At 43.6% G+C, this 16731-nt stretch overlaps 1 protein-coding gene across 10 annotated transcripts in view; it reads left to right on the forward strand.

The window, feature by feature from the left end:
- The window catches only part of ARVCF (ARVCF delta catenin family member), a 246832-nt gene that overhangs the window by 189742 nt on the left and 40359 nt on the right, over positions 1-16731 (forward strand). For 9 of the 10 annotated variants that reach the window (XM_058422876.1, XM_040081323.2, XM_058422879.1 and 6 more), the window contains 4 exons: positions 6063-6180; positions 7418-7589; positions 9852-9869; positions 14199-14270. In XM_058422876.1, the coding sequence (XP_058278859.1) occupies positions 6063-6180; positions 7418-7589; positions 9852-9869; positions 14199-14270 (380 nt within the window). The remainder of the gene's footprint in view (positions 1-6062; positions 6181-7417; positions 7590-9851; positions 9870-14198; positions 14271-16731) is intronic. The other variant, XM_040081324.2, reaches the window with a different exon arrangement.

Genomic DNA, 16731 nt, shown 5'->3' on the forward strand with positions numbered 1-16731 from the left:
TTGAGATTCTTTGTCATGGCAGCAAGCATGTGTGATAAAGCAAGCAAGGCCACCCCTTGGCCTTTCCTCCGGGCAGAGACTGGAATAATTTGTAAGCTAAGTAGCTGCTGGGCATCGTGGAATTCTTGTGCAGTGCGTTTCTGTGTCGTTTTGCATTACAGGAGGAGAGCGAGCTAAGGCCCTCCAAGTAGGTCATGCAAGGAGGTGACCAGTCAGCGTTTTGCTGAAGAGGCATTCCAAGGTGTTTTGGGTATAGAATGGCGCAGATAACAAGGTACAGCTGTCAAGTCCATCCTTTGTTAAACCGTGCTTTTGAGCCCCAGCCTGGTTCAGAGAGCTCCTGCAGGCGGTACAGCCGTGGATCTGAGGTGTGGCACGGTGCCTTGGAGAGCTCTTGCTCTGTGCCACTGTTACTGGAGCACAGACTGAGCTCGTGAAGCCTTTTCTCAGGGGTGGCTTTTGCTACATCCTCTCAAGCATTTGGTCAACTGAACAAAGCCAGCCACTTTATTGAAATAGGTGGAAGAGTTTGCATGCAAGGAAGGGGGGCTGCTCTGCTTCTGTCTTGGCTGTCAGTGGTCAGTGAATGCTGGAGTGGAGCAGCAGTGTCCAGTGGGATCCCTGGTCTGAGCAGCTACTACCCAGCTGCTCCTTACCTAAATCAGCATCAGGAGAGTTCCTCTGGCTTTCTGTGCATTTCATTTGGACTTTGGCTTCTTTCTGCTTTCTTTATCATATTCTCTGCTTCTGATTGAGTTCTCTGCTGCCAAATTGCATCATGCTGTACAGGGCCCTATGACCAGAGCTGCCTGGATCAGGCTATCTTTGTGTCACAGGCAGCTTCTTTCTTTTTCTCTTATTTTCAGAACAATGAACTTTAATACCAATTAAACTTTCTGGTACTTGATGTGAACTGAAGTATGGAATCCATTCTATTTCTGCATGAAATGATGGAATGATTTTTAAATGTTATATATTCCTCCTTTGAGACGTAGTGGACCTAGAAATACGCTTGGAAATGGAGTTCATTTACTACAGCAATTATTGATCCATCTCCTTTGGCTGGCCTCCAAATAAAAATTTCTTTATATTGTGGAGCAGTGTGTGGGTGTGCAAGGGTGTTTTTATAGCTAGGGTTCTGCCTGTCAGAGTAGGTGGACACAACAACTGATATATTTTAAGCTAGACTTGTGAGAAGCTGGTAGTCTTTTATCAGCCAAAGTGTGCAAAACTCAGTGTCTGGACAGCAGAGTGGGTGCTGGTCAGAGTCTAGCAAGGGGCTGGGAAGAGCTCATCACTGTCTCAGCTTCAGCTCTCGGCTGTGATTCTTCCAGGGAAAGGTGGAAGTGTTACTAGGAGGATGTCTTGAAAAATTCCAGTTCAACTTCCTATTTATAGAAAAAACAAAGTCTCCAAGCTGTTGTCTTCATTCCCAGCTAGATCTCTAAACAAAGTGCTTTTTACACCTGCTGTTGAGTAACACTCCAGGCTTGGCTTCATCTGCAGCACTGTGGGATAGCAGCTGATGGTTCTCTCCAGCCAGGAGACAGACACAACAGTCCTGGAAATACTAGCTTTAATTTTCAGAGAAGAAGGTGTGTCTGCCTTATTTTCAAGTTTCTCTTCATCATTAAAAGAGAACAATTCAAAAGCTCTCCACATCTCTACTCTGTTCAATTGTTAGGGAGAGCACGGAGGTGGCACTGCCACATGATTGCATTGAAAGAGTTCAAATTAAGTACCCTGTACTTAATTACTTTTAAGTCTTTTCTCTTGAAGATAATTCTGGTGTGTGGCACAGACAGTGGTAACAGCTCACCTCTCCTAGGGGTGACAAGTGCCAGCTCTGTTCTGCAGATGCAAATGTAGCATTCAGAATTGCACATTATTGAGACAACTCTGGTGATAATGATAACTTTATCTAAGGCGTGAACAGATTTCTCAGCACACTTGCCCCATTCTCTGAAGTCTTTAATAGCAACAGACTGCATTCCTAGCCTGATGAGTTTCTATGCTCATAGGTATTTACTTTTATTTAACATTTACTTAGTGCTTTTTTGATTGTTTGGTTTTTTGGGGTTTTTTTTCCCAGGGAAAGCCTATATTGCACCATCCTTACAAATTCTCTTTCACTAGTCCTGGTCACAATCTGGACTCCAAGAATTTGAGAAAGAGTCGAGGTTGCTTTTTCTCACTAAAGGCTGGAGATTTAAAAATCTGGAATGAGATTTGTGCTTTACTGTTGTACATAAAATCAGTCATCCAGTTGATTTCTTTCCTCTATACCTGGAGTCACATGGGCAGTAATTCCATGTTTTGTTTCTAGAAATGTTCTCCAGAGTGTGTGTATTTACAGGAAGTACACTGAAAGTTGTTATTACCCTTTGCATTGTGACATAAGAAAGACACTTCTGTTTTTAAAATACATTTGTCATTTAATAAACTCTTGAAAAAGTACTGAGTAGCAAGAAAGTCAAGGAAAGCACCAGGAGACCTTCCTGGGGATGAAGAGATAAGGCAAGGGAAGCAGACAGTACAGAACACTGGGGATGAAGGGCAGGTCTCATTTGTCATTGGTTTGTGTGAAAATAGTTTGGGTAGTTCCCCCTCACTGTTCCCACCCGTTCTGAATGGGCAGTCAACTTTATTTTCATTTGTAAAAGGATGTTTGCCCATCATCAGTGCCTCAAAAGCCCTGCAGAGTTGTTCAGACTTCAATAAGTAGGTCTGACTTATATCTACAAAAGTTCTTGATACTAATTTGCCCCAGTGAGCGAATCAGTGAGATCATCTGTTTAATTGCAAAATCTTGTGGCCATTGCAGTTCTTGCATGGCAGCCTGTCTCCTAAGTAACAGAGACAGCAGCATCTCGGCTGGGGTCTCAGCTGCCTTTCTGTTTGCTGTCTTGTGTGAAACACTCCATCCACTGAAGAATTACTTCTGGTGTAAAGAAATACTTGTCTAATGTGTAGAAAAGTTAAATGAAAAGCAAAGTTCTCTACTTTCTCCCAGTCTGGATGCCATATGTCACGTATCTCCATTGCAGGAGTTTCTGGCCTGGGTGAGGCTGTGCATTCCCTCTGTGGAGTGTTGCCCTGTGTAAGGGGACTGCAAAGCCTCTGTTAACTGCTGGAATCAGTCATGTTTGTTGATTTCCATCACTCTTGGAAGAAGGGTGTTCAGAAACCTTGCTTTGAAAGCTTCCTTTGGACAATGGTTTGGTTACATCTTTCATTCCATCACGTTTAACAGATAAAAGATGCAGAACAATCCCAGTGCAGGTATGAAATAGGAGGAGATTTTTCCTGACTCCTGTCAGTTGAGTGCACTGTCAGGTTGATTATTCCATGACAGTTTCTGATCAGTTTTTCATGACCAGTGCCAGCAGTAGCTCTCCTGTCCATGTCATCCCTTTTGTTTTCATCCTCCAGCCCGTCCTGAAGACCCAAGATGAATTTGAACCATGACTGCCAGGTGGTGCTCTTCAAGGATTTGGATGTAGAGTCTTTATGCCATAGCAGAAATGCAGCCTGGCATTTTCCTGGATTGCAGGGGCTTGTGAAGGCAACTCTGGATCCTGGAAACCAATCCTGTCAGCACTCCTGGGATTGCCAGATGAGAACTTAGTCAAAGCATACTGCTACTGTTTTCATAGGGCACACCTTAGTTTAGACCTTAGAGATGTCTGGCATGGATGTGAAATGCAAATATTTCCATGGGGTTTGGGAGATGTTCGCTGCCTTTTGCAGCGTTAGAGCAGCCTCATGACACAGGTGCTGATCTCCCTGGACTTTGTCTGAGATCTGCCTGGGCTGCTGGGACAGGAGTGGGAGCTGAGCTCTCCCTCCAGTAGGTCTGGGGTGCAGTTACAGACAAGGAAATGGGGTTTGTTCTTCCATGGTGGATAAATCCCAAGGGCTGCAGAAAGCTCATTACCCAGGGAGGGAGGACTAACAAAATCCCGAGAGTTGGGTATTTATAGAGCACATGTTTCTGCATGAGATGTTCATAAGGATGCATTTTGTGATGTGCTAGTTAAAATATTAAAACTGCAAAGTTTGATGTCTGGATAACTTAGTCGTAGCATTAATTAGCTATTAACTTGATGCTGCAGAGTTTTCATGCTTATTTACGTGTGATATATGTGGGAATTTTTTCTCGAGGCATTAATTTTCAGTAAATTTTTCTGTAATTGAAGAGACAGTGATATCAGCCAGGCCACACTGTTACTGATACAACATTATAATACTTTTTTCAGTCATAACCTTATCAATGTCTACCTTGATATTAGCCCCAGTACAGATCAAGAAGAAAGCAGGATGTGATGCTGTTCATAACCAAAGAGTAAAACAAATGTGGTGCAAGCGTGGTAGCACAAATGAACCAGAGAAAAATCTGTTCTGAATGGGCCATAGGGCAAGGAAGGTGTGAAGGTTGAGCTGTTCTGCCTTTAGTCTGCGACTGTTGCTTAGGAATTCTAACACACTGAGACTTAATGAGGAATAAAAAATGTGATACACAGCTTCAGATAAGACCATTTATAGTGCATTTCTGTCACCCTGAAGCTTAATAAGTAGTGTTCCACACTAATAGATGTGCTTGAAGGTGGAGCTGCTATCATTTATTGTTACAACTCCTGAAAGGTATCTCAGAGAATTTGAATTCCAGTTTCAGTTTCATAAAGACGTAGCATTAAAATTCACATTTGTGTTTTTGATACAAAAGGATTAGTGCAACTGGAGATGGGAAAACAGCGTGTAGAATTCTCTTCCATCTATCCTGTGAAATCGTTTTAATATTCACTTTACCTTCCTCCTATCATCCATTGCTAGACATGAAGCTGTGTTAAGATTTGAGGAAAGAATTCCTTTATCTGTGCGTTTCACACGTGTTCTTAATTGAAATGTAATGTGCTGTTACAGCAATCAGGTCACAATTAAGTGCTCTCAGATTTTGAGAGGTCTCTGAGAAAATGTGGATTTTCCTATCAGTCCAGTTAACACAGCAGCCTGCCCAGATGACTGGGACATAGAGGGGACCACGATTGATTTGTTACTTACTTGGAGATTGGCAGTCCCTCTAGTTAAAAGCAAAAACTGACTGCATGGTCCTGATAAGAGAAGGTAATGATGGTGTCCTGAGCTTTTGAGAGGTAAGCTTTACATGGCTTTGTGGGATTCAAAGACCTGAAAGTCTTGTTCTGTGTTACTGTCGAAATTACTGCATTTCAGCTTTGGGAAGAGCTTCCATACAGGTTTGGTCAGTGGGCACTATTAAGAATAATTTTGTCTCTTCATTTTCCCTCTAAAGAAAAGCAGGGGGAAGGCAGCATTTGGAAAATTTTGACTTGAATTTTATTTATTTATTGGGTAATGGCAGATTAATGCTTAGGCAAGGCTGGGATATCAGTTTGTGCTCGCTGGATGGGTGAGGCCAGGTTCAGAGGTACCCTCTGAAAGTTTCTGCAGTCCTTGATAAGTGTAACTTTGAGCAACTCCAAGTAGCTTCCACTCTCTCTCACTTCTCCCTGTGCCATTCTCCTGTGCACTGAGAAATTCAAAGCCATGTAAACTGTCATCCTTTCCTTACTAAAGGTGACTGACCCAGGCTTTGTGCTGAATCTGCTGCCCACGGCTTTTTCAGTTCTGTGGCCATGATAGTGCGGAGCAATCTTGTGACTTTCCATGTTTTTCTCTAAGGTGGTGAAAGTATCTTTCAGTATGGAACTGCTGGTTTTGAAATTTAATTTTTGTTTCGCATGCTGTTTGCTCTGCAGGCTCCAGCCTGGTTTAAGGTGAGTCCCTGGACTCACCAGCAAAGCAACAGAATGTGTTGGTAGGTGCCCCTGGGATTGTGTTCCCCTTTTGTTCAGGCTCAGAGAGTTGCAGATGTGCATTGCTTATACTTTACTGAGGTTTAGTAGGTTTGTCAGGCTACTTGGCCTCCTGATCTTTCATCCAAGGTGTGATGAGTTCTTAGTGATTGTAGTATAAATCAATGAACCTTCAACTTAATAGTGACGGTTACAAGGCTAAATTTACTTTCACCTCTCTCCTGTCAGGAATGTAAGTTCAGATGGAGCAGAAGCACGCAGAAGACTCAGAGAGTGTGATGGCCTGGTGGATGCCCTCCTTCACGCTTTGCAGTCTGCAGTTGGCAAGAAGGACACAGACAATAAGGTGAATTTGAGTATTAAAACAGAGTGGAGGTTTGCATTAATTTATTCTGAAGGGTTGCACTGGGATCCAACTTCTGTTTGCTGGTATCAGAAGAGGATTATGCTTGCCTCAGAAAATGGAGTAATTGTCTTCCTCTCATCCCTGGTATCCGTGGCACTGCTGATAGGGTATGGGCAGGATGCTGCTGGGTTTCCTCTATGGCTGAGGAGGGGAGCAAAGGCTGGTTGCTGGGAGAGGTGGGGAGAGTAGTCCTTTATTGTCACTGACATTATTGCTATTGTTCTGCAATACTTAATTGGCATTTATAAGTGCAGTCTCCAAATCAGAATTGAGTCCCATTTGCACAAAGCAGCAAAGGAGTCAGTTCCCATTTTAAAGACTTTATTCAGTACCATCTCTGAAGACTGAAGCGCTTAGACGTTAAGAAATGTCTTCAGACCTGCAGCACTTTCACTGTGGCTTTTTTTTGGTGCAGATTTTATTAATTTGTTTTTATCATCATCTCATCCCATGGCACTTAAAAGTATATTTATATGCATGAGGAATATCATAACTTTAAGCTGTTTTTAAAGAGCATACTATATCTTTGTAACAGCAGAAAGCTCATAAAGCATCGTTATTTTAGTCTGAGTTCTCACCATGTGATGGCCTGAACAAGGGGGTTACAAAGTCCTGTTACTTAATCAGGTAATTTTGGAAGTGGATTTTGTAACCACCTGGTGGTTTCCATTGCAACCTACAGAGCACTGCTCTTGTCAGAGCCCGATGTGCTGTGGCTTAGCTTTTACTACAGGACAACGTGTGTTCGCATTGAAATCCTCACAAGGCCTAGGTTTTGACCCAGAGAAAATTTAATAAAATGGGCCCCTTGGAGGTTGTAAATGTTGGAAGAAAGAGAGAGAGACTTGGATTAAAATAAGATCCTTATATGATCATTTTCTGCTGTGTGTTTGATCTTTTGGTGAATTGTATTCTTTATGTAAGATCAAGTGGTATTTTTCATTAGAGAGTTTTCATTTTGAATGGATACTATTTATAAAGCGCTTCACTTTTGGAAAAATAAAATCGGGTTTAGAAGAGGAATGAACTTTCATTTAAGGGCCTTGACTAAATCTTCCTTGAGAGCTACATGGTTTTCCTGGGACGGGTGGCCTTCTTTTTGCGATTTCTCCAAGCCCTCCTCTGTACAATACGGTGGTTTGCAATACCTTGTATAACATAAATTTCTCTGTAACAGTCTGTGGAGAACTGTGTGTGCATCATGCGGAACCTTTCCTATCATGTCCACAAAGAGGTCCCTGGAGCTGATAAGTACCAAGAACTGGATGCTGGACAGACAACAGGCACAGGAGGCTCCCAGAAGAAGAAGAAAGATGATGCTGGTTGTTTTGGTGGGAAAAAAGCTAAAGGTATGTGTTGCAAAAAGAACTGGAAATTGATTTGGGGGTAACATTGCTGTGCAGTCCTGCTCTTGCTGGCACATTCATCGTGCTCGTTTTGGGTGATGCAGTTTGTGCAGTGTTGGCAGTGTCCTGGCATGTGTTACATCACTGTTGGATGTTGGGGATTCTTTTTCCCACGATTGCTGTAATTCTGTTTGGCTTTAACCAGGAGTGCTGCATGCTGACAGCTGTCACTCTGCTGTTGGAGAAGGTGGATGTGCTCTGCCTCTCCTCTGCGTTGCTGTGCTCTTGCATCTGTCCCCTTGCCCGGCTGTGTAGCACGTGTGCCCTCCTCGGGAGGCCAGGCTGGCACGGATCCATCCATCCATCCCTGTGCATGGCACTCCTGCCTGTGCATCTTCCATGCTTCCAGACTCTCGTACTTGAGAACAAACTAAAAGCCTCCCCTCCCACTCAACCAAGACGTACAACCTCCCAATTCAGTCACTATTTCAGTAATTTGAATTGCAAACACGATTTTGTAGCTTTTAATTGTCAGTCACTTTTAGACCTGTTCTCTCCTCTGGGGCATGAGTGTTGCAAATGAGTTTCATTATAAGAGAGGATTAATAGTCACAGTAACCCCCCCTTCCATGTTTCCTTTTCAAAGAGACACTCAAATTATATCAGTTTTCTTTGTTGTTTTAGAGAAATCACTGTTCTAGACTGAACTATGTTTTCCTTCCTTTCTTAGAGAAATGACTATTTTAGATGAATTCAGAGATAATTAATTCCATTTTCTGTCTAGGCTTCATTCTCCCCATTCATGTGTACACACATCCTGGCTTATTATTTATAGCCAGGTACAAGGAAAGGTTTTGCCCCTGAAGAGCTGATGTGAAGTTGTTTGAACTTGATGGACTGTGTGCTGCATGTCACTCTTTGATCTGACCTGCACAAGTTATTAAAATGTTACGTGTTTCCATACGTGTTAGGGAAGTGATCACAGCGTGAACTCGCTTTTGCAGACTGGTCTGTCATCAACTACATTTAAACTGTTTAAAGTAAAAAATTGATGGGAATCTTCTAAAGACTGGGGGCAGAACTAAAGAAATAATTCTGCCTGCCAGAATTCTGGCCAGCCTGCTCTCACAGCGGTGACTGAAGCGGCAGCGTGATCCCTTTGGAGATGTCGCATGTTGCACTCGAGCCTGCTCCTGCCACTGCAGCCCGTGTTGTTGCATTGCTCGAGAGCGGCGCAGTCGATGGAAGCGCTTCAGCCACAAAAGCTCTGAGTGCCCTGCGGGAGGAGGGTGTTGTGCTGAGGGAGAGCTGTCCTCATCCCCTCGATGGCAACGACCAGGAGCACTGCAGGTGTGTCCCAGGCCAGCTGTCTGCCTGGGCCCAGCTAGAGAAACCTGTCCTGGGGCTGTGCACCCGGGTGCTTTCTGTTCAGCAGCTGAAGCACACCCAGGTCGTGTCTTTTTGAACAAATTGGGCTCAAAATCATCTGATGCTGGGGATGAGCCTGTGGGTTGCAGCAAGCAGTGCAGGCACTCAGGGACAGCTCGGGTTTGGCTCCGTGTGTTCGGCAGGAAATGACAATATATTTTAATGTTTTTTTCCACCTTTTAACAGTGCTCTTTTGAAAAGTGCGCTGTTCCCCAGAGGGAAATCAACTGGTGATAATGCTGAGCTCACAGCTCATAGGATGTAGATCAGAAGAACAGAGGGTCTCAGACAACTGTTGTGCTTAAAGAATAAAAGTTAAAATCCATTCATAAATGTGCTTTTAAAATCATAAAGAAAAGCTCCCTTGTCTCGCTGTTAAATTTGTGTGAACGCTGGTCTGAACCTACCTTAATATTCTCAGTCTAGCACTTCAAAATCTGCCTGTTCTCTCCTTTCTTGTTCACTTATTCTTGCTGTGTTTCCATGTTTATTTTATTTCATTTCATGGTCATTGATCACAGCATTTCAAACACCTCTGCAAAGGGCTAGTCATCTTTCTATCCCCTCAATTCTGTAAGCACCTTTTCATTTAATAAAAAGAGAAAGAAAAGGGAAAAAACAAAAGCTGTGCAAAGGCAGATTGGGGGGTTCTAGTAGGAGCAAAAGGGAGAAATACCTTGGTTTGGTTTGGTTTTTTAATTGATGAAACTTCTGTAGTCTTGTAATACTCAGGTTTTGAACCTCTTCTGTGAAATTCTGCCTCTTTGTGACTGTTCCTTTGTATTTTCTTCATCCTGTAAATTTTTGTTTTCCTTTTGCTGCTTTTCTGGTAATTAGAGGAGTGGTTCAATCAAGGTGAGTCTGCAATACTTTCTTTTCATCATCACCATAGCGCGCTTTGTTCTGCTTTCACACGCGAGGCTAAGAGCTGAGATCAAGGTCTTGTTCATCCACCTTCTCCTCTGCTCCCCCAGCACATCCTCCTGTTCATTTCAGCAGACATGGAAAAATCCTCTGAGGGAGCTTTTGCAGTTTGGTCTTTCCATACCACGAATGGAAAAGACGAGGATTTATTCATTCTTGGTGTAAGTGCGGTAGGGGGATTGCTGTGCAGCTGGCCTGCTGAGGCCAGGAGAGCAGGAACACCGGGTGTGGGCTGTGTCACCAGCCCTGCCAGAGGGAAGGAAGGCTGGTGTGAGGAGTGCAGGGAGCTGTGAGCTGCAGCAGCTTGGCTGTGTGTTCTCAAGGGGGCTTGGTCCTTTTTCTGCTTGGGCTGCTGCAGCTCTGGTACTGGCACACACAGTTCTGGATGAGGCTGCCCCAGTACCTGTCCATGGGGATAGGCTTCAGTTTCTCATCGCAGCACAGTAAGTAAAATTGCACCTGAAAGACACAAGTCTGAGGCTTCTCTGGGCTGGGAAGTTGATAGGCTGCGGGCGCCTGGGAAACTCCTTTACTGAGGCTGATTTGGGGATGAAGGCAGGGGCGTTGTCAGGTCGTGACACTTGCTTCAGATCATGGGTTCTGGAGGGTTGAGCCGAAGGAGAAATGTTGGGGAGGGGAAAATCCAGCCAATTAAATCTAATTGTCTTCCCAACAAATGGTGCTGGGTAGTGTTCTGCAGTACACTGATTTTGGATTGTGAGTGTGAGGCTGTGGAGGATAAATTTGTTGGCAGGACAGAGCTCAGCCCTTGGTTTCTGGCACTCCTTTGTGGCCAGCTCCGTGGCTGTAATGATGAGCACCAGGGAGGATAAGGTGGGATTGTTATGAAGAAGCACTTTCCCTTAAACTTCTATTTCAACCAGAAAAGCAAGCATTTGGGAATTAATCCTTCAGCAGAAATGGTCTGGCTGCACCGTGGTTTGATTATCCTGTAAAGCAAAACGACATTTGAGGAGGATCAACAACAACATTAGTGGTTAATAACGCTGGGTCACACTTCAGAGTCTGTACGGAGTTTCTGACAGATGGAAAATGCTGAAGGTCATGTTTTGGTGTTTCTTACATAATGAAAAGTAGCAAGGGGAGAGAGGGGAGGAATTTTAATCCCTCTGTTTCAGAGACTGTAAATTGCATATTGCACAAGCAAGTCTCCTATCAGGCAATTTTCCCAAACCACGGTGCTGTGCCAGTCCCACAGCCAGGGCTCATAAAACAGGCCTGTCAGCAGGCATGGTCAGAACTCTCTCTTGGCAAAATTTGGAGCTGTGCTTCTCATCCAACAGCATTGGCTTTTCTCTGACACACCTCAGGCTGGAAAACCTGGAGAACCTGGACATGGCTGGAAATTGAAATGTACCAAAACAGATCTTAAACTTCTATCCTAGTGCAAGTGCAGTTTGTGCTGTGGTTTGGGCATCTCTGTGCTGCACAACCCGATTGTGAGGATCCAGGGAGCAGCAGTGGTGTGCTCCATACAAATCCCAGCTATGTGGCTTGTGTGTGTGTTCACATCCCTGTTGTGAACAAATGCACAGGCTTGAGGGACAGAGCAGGGTGTTCAGAGCTACTAAACCTGGCAGTGAGGCTGATTTTCTCATGTTATCAGGGCTGCATGGGGATGGCTGAGAAGGTTTTAATCAGTAGACTCCAATATCTGTGAAAATCAAATGGGAAAAAGAGCTGCTGGGCCTCAGATTGAAACCTTTGCTTTCTGGGTCGATTTGTTTCAGAGTGTCCTTGCAGCTTGCTCACCTTGTCCCTGTAGGAAAACCCTGGAAGTGTAGGTGCTTGGGGTATTTCCAAACCAAATCCATTTGATTAAGCAAGTAATTTGTAGGGTTGAAATCCCCTTGGGCAGAGTTCTGTGTTCTGAACTGCTGCCATTGGCAAGCAGCTGGCACCTTCTGCTTTGAACAGAGGTGGGAGTTCCTCAGAGGGCTGAGACACAAACCAGCAGAGGCTCCTCCAAACAGCCAGTGTTTGCTGTCTGGCCCAGAAATGGAGAGACAGCAACTGAGGAGCCCAGAGCACAGGTGGAGGGTGCTGTCTTTATGAAAGATGGGTCAGTAAATAGGCAGCTGCTTTGGCTTTCCCAGCTCAAAAGTAGCAGCCAACACTGCGCTCCTGGATAATTCCCCCTTAACAAGTCGTGCACAGACACAGCGCTTACTAAACGCTGCCACTGGGAAGAAGGGAACTCTTACTGTGCCATCTCAGTTCTGCAGGGCTGATAGAAGTGCCAAAGCAACCTTTAAATTATTGAGAGAACTTTTGAAATTAGTAGTTGTGTCAAGGAAGGTCTGGCTTTCTGAGAACATGTTCTGAGGTTTAGACTATCTAATAGCAAAGACATGGAATTTGGGGTCATGTGAAAAAACAGTTTGTCCTGCTTGTAGATAAGGTGGAGTCACATTTATTGGTCTGCTTTAAGTCTGTAATCTTTCCCACACTGACTTCCTTCCTTGAATGCTTTTTTCCTTTTAATTCCCTCTGCCCTGCTTTTTCCTGTCAATGCCCTAAGAGTCAACAAGGGTTTGCAGCCAGTTACAGGGTTCAGCTGCCATTATGAAATGCAAAGTCCTTTGGTGATGTACAGTGCCTTTTCTTTCTGGTATTTGATTTCCCAAGCCATGTGTTGCTCCTTTCACAGAGCAAAAAAAATTGGTGGAAGGCTGCAGAGTGCCACTGATTCCTGTCCCTTCTTTAGAAAAGAAACCTTTCAAGGAGTGCTGTGGTACCTGGCTGCATGACCTTTTGGCAGCTTAGATGGGCTTTTGCATACTCTTATTAAGGAAATAACTTCAGATAGGCAGAACTTCTGGGTGCACTGTTTTGTTTTGCACAGCAGTGGAAGTTGACTGGTATTCTGTATTGGCATTTCAAAGGAAAAGGGAGTGGTTCCATCCCCTCCCAAAGAAAGGGAGAGGATGGGATACTACCTTGAGGGGAGGTTTCCCTCTTAATGTTATTCCTAAATATTCATAATGGTATTTAAAGGCTCTGATTCTTGTCGGTGCAGTACGCAATACCTTTATCCTTTTGTCAAGAGGAAAGGTAGAGTGACCCATTGAATTCACTGTGCACTTAGCAGCCCCCTGCTGTAACAAGGCAGGGACTGGCCTTTTCCATCTTGTGACCTGTTGGCAGTCAAGACTCACACTAATCCCCTCATTGCATTTTCAAGGACCATTTTCCTGTTTGCTTTTAGGCAGCCTGGCTGGTGGAGCTTCCAGCCCTTTCTGTAAAACCTCCATTAACAGCCTGGTAGTCCCTGTGCAGAAGCCACTTCTGGCAGCTTAAATTGCGTTGTCTGAATTCATCCCATCGCACCTGCCTTCCTTGCTCTGGAGGGAGAGGAACTAAATAACTGGATTTTTTCCCCCCTCAAAATAATTTGGGAAAGCTGAATTGTACGCTGAAGCTGTGCAGAGTCTTACACTGCCTTCCAAATCTCTCTCTGCTGCCAGTATTCCTCTGATGGCAAGGTTCCTGCTTATCCCACAGCATCCATGTGGGCAGCGTCTCCCCTTGGGGGCATGGAAACTAACCCTTCCTTCCCCACGTGTTAACACAACCTTGAATTCTCAACCTCACTAAAAGTGCAGGTTTTGTTCTGTTTTATGTAAAGGTTGTATAAATTAAAGCTGATGTAGTAGTCTGACACTGTTTCTTAGCAAAAGTATGGAATGATTTCCATTAGCTTCTAATAAATAGCAAAAGGGACACTTTGTTGATTGAAGGGCAATTCAATGTTAAGTTGTTGGCTGCTGTCTGTACAATATATTAAATCTAGGTCTTCCTGCCTGGTTGTTGCATTGAGAATAGAGGCTGCAAAGCAAAGCTGTTGTTTCTTCGCTTGAGCTAAGCTTCAGGTCAAAATTCCTCTGTGAAAACGGCAAGTAAACACTGGGCTTCTGAGGGAGGGGCACAGCTTTGCCAAGAAGGGAAATGGCGCAAATTTCCAAGGTTTAAAGCACTCCTAAGACTCTGAAAAGCTTGTGCTAAGCATGTTTGCAGATCAGCCTGAAAGCAGCACGGGTGTTTGTCCCTAAGTTTGCTCGTGCTACAGCCGCAGCTGTGCAGCTGGACTGCCAGTCAGGTACACACAATTATGGGTACCAGTCTGTGATTTATATTCTGGGTCTGTATCCTCTCCCATCTTTTAGATGCACATGACAGTAACTTACCTGTCAGTATACTGACAGTCTTCTCCATCTGTTGTCTTCTTTTTTTGCACAGGAAAGAAGAATGGAGATTTGGACAGGAATTTTGATACACTTGATTTGCCTAAGCGGTCTGAAGCAGCAAAAGGTAATGCTAATGTTTGTGCCTTTGGAAATAACAAGTAGCTCGGGAGCTGGAGGCTCTTAAAGGGACTTGAGACATGAGCATATCAGCCTGATCTCTTTTGTAGTCAGTTAATTGAAATAATGCATATATCTGTGCATGCTGTTATCTAGTATTGAATACTGGGTATGAGTTTTTGTCTAAGATGCTGAATTGGTGGAATCTCGTAGAAGCCTGTCTGATTTGGTGTTGGGTGATTGTAACTCCAGAGAGGGGTGAGTACGAGCTCTCCTCAATAGCTCCATCTGCAACCCACCTGCACCAGACCTGACTGTAAGGAGTTGTGAAATGCACTAGATGAGAGTACTTGGCACTAACCCTTTCCTCCCCCTGGCATCTCTGTCATTCTCCAGCATTCTGTGGAACTGAGTGACAGCAGAGATTGAGGATTTTTACCTTTGCTGATAGCCTGTCTTCCCCTGAACAGAGTATTCCTCCCTGTCTGTAGTGAGCAGTACTTGTAGTTTTCCAGGATCTGGGAGGTTCACAGAAAAATTCTGCATTGTGCTTTTGTATTTCAGCTCTGGCAGAGGTGGAATCTTTTCACAATCTGCATTCCCTTCTTGCATTCATGGTACTTTTTTAAATTGGAGATGAAGAGGTGATTTGGGATTTTGTCAGAATTCTTAGAGCATTGGATGGTGTTTTGAGACTTGGACGGGTTTTGATTTGAAATGTGTGCAACGTCTCTGCGAAGATCCAGCCATTGTCATGGCAACTGCTGCGGTGCCACCCTGTCAGCCTCACCTTAATGAGCTCTGAATACCCAGAACTACCTGAGTATTCCTCAGAAGAAAAATCTAAACTCTTCCCGCATCACGTAGAGAATTTGGGAGAGTATAAAGAGACAGTCTGACTCAGTGGAGAGATCCATGGGCTTGGGATACCTGAATTATGCTCTTTTGGTGACCTTTTTCCAGTCCACTTACTTGTGCTTCAATTTCCTTACTGTTAACTGAGAGCCATGTCTGAGATCCTTAGAGATGTGCTGATAGTCAGTAATGGTGCAATAATTATACATACATAGTGCTGCACGCACTTAAATTCACAGTGCAACTCTGATGATATGCAAACTAATCCTAATACATAGATGGATCTAATCTATTTACAGACACCCTTTATAGTGGATGCAGTTTCTAGTCTCATGTCTAAACACTGATTTTCATTTGGTGCATTATTGCACAAGATCTTCTGTATCTTGTGAAATAATGCAAGATACTAATGAACCTCTCAGAAGCTGCCATACCATCCTATTGAGAGAGCTGAGCTGCAGGAAACTTCTAACCAGCCTTTGCTGGCTGCCATCAGTTCAGGCTGGGAGCTGATTGCAGTGCAGAGCAAGGAGACACCTTTAGGATGCAGGAAAAGAAAGGAATGCAAAATTTAGCAAAGGCTTCAGCGTTTGCATTCCTTTCTAAATGTGATTGGAATGTAGGTGCCACTAAAGGGCAAAGATGGAAATCAAGAACTTCTGCAAGGAAATGTATCTTTCATAGCTTTCTCGAAAATAAGATAAAAATCTTTCATGTGGCTCTGTTAATGGTAAAAGTGGTGGGCAGATCTGATAGGAGATGTATCTGTCTCTGAGCTTACACAGCTTGTTATTATATGCAATTGCTGTAAAAATCACCCTCTTGAAGAGGTTGTTTGATAATTTTGAGACACCCCTATTTAATCAAAATCAAATAGATTACGTCTCTCATGCTAGATAAGGTCAGGAGATTAATCCCACAGCATTTTGAAAGAAGCACTTTGACATGAAAAAAGGCATAAGTAACTATTGACTTGCGTGCCAAGAGTGAAAAAAACCAAGACAGTGATGCATTTTTGTTCACTTTTTTTGCCGGTAGTTTCCTGCCAGCATCTCATTTGCTTGAGAATTCCTGGATACCAAAGGTTCTAACAAGGTTGCTTGAACTTTAAATTGTTTGGTAAAATAAAGAAAATAAAACTGCAGTTTTAAAACCCTTAAGAGCTCTGGTCAGATCTCTTCTATAGAGTATAATTGGCTCTGATGAGATCAGCTCTCAGCTGAGGCAGAACCTCGTTACCAAGATGGAAAAATCATGCAAGTTTTAATGATCAAAAGCACTCAGATTGAGTGACATGATGAAGTGGTATTTCAAAAATCAACAATTATAGATTAATCTCTTTCATGTATTATTAAAGCCATATTAAAGTGAATTTTCAGCTGGAATCTTTGTGAGCAAATGAAACTGCAGTAATAAGATTTGTTCGTGCAATGCAGCAAAGGAACATTGTGGTAGTTAACAAATACTGGGATGTAGTGTTGTTTAAGTTTCCCGTAATCTTACAGTCAGCATCCATGGAGCTTCTATCCATCCACCAACATCTGGTGGGTCTGAAGATGTGGTTTCAAGAACTTTGCATGGTTTCCCTACGAGATACTCCTGGGTATGACCAC

Source organism: Hirundo rustica, chromosome 17 (genome assembly GCF_015227805.2).
Source record: "Hirundo rustica isolate bHirRus1 chromosome 17, bHirRus1.pri.v3, whole genome shotgun sequence".
Lineage (NCBI taxonomy): Eukaryota > Metazoa > Chordata > Aves > Passeriformes > Hirundinidae > Hirundo > Hirundo rustica.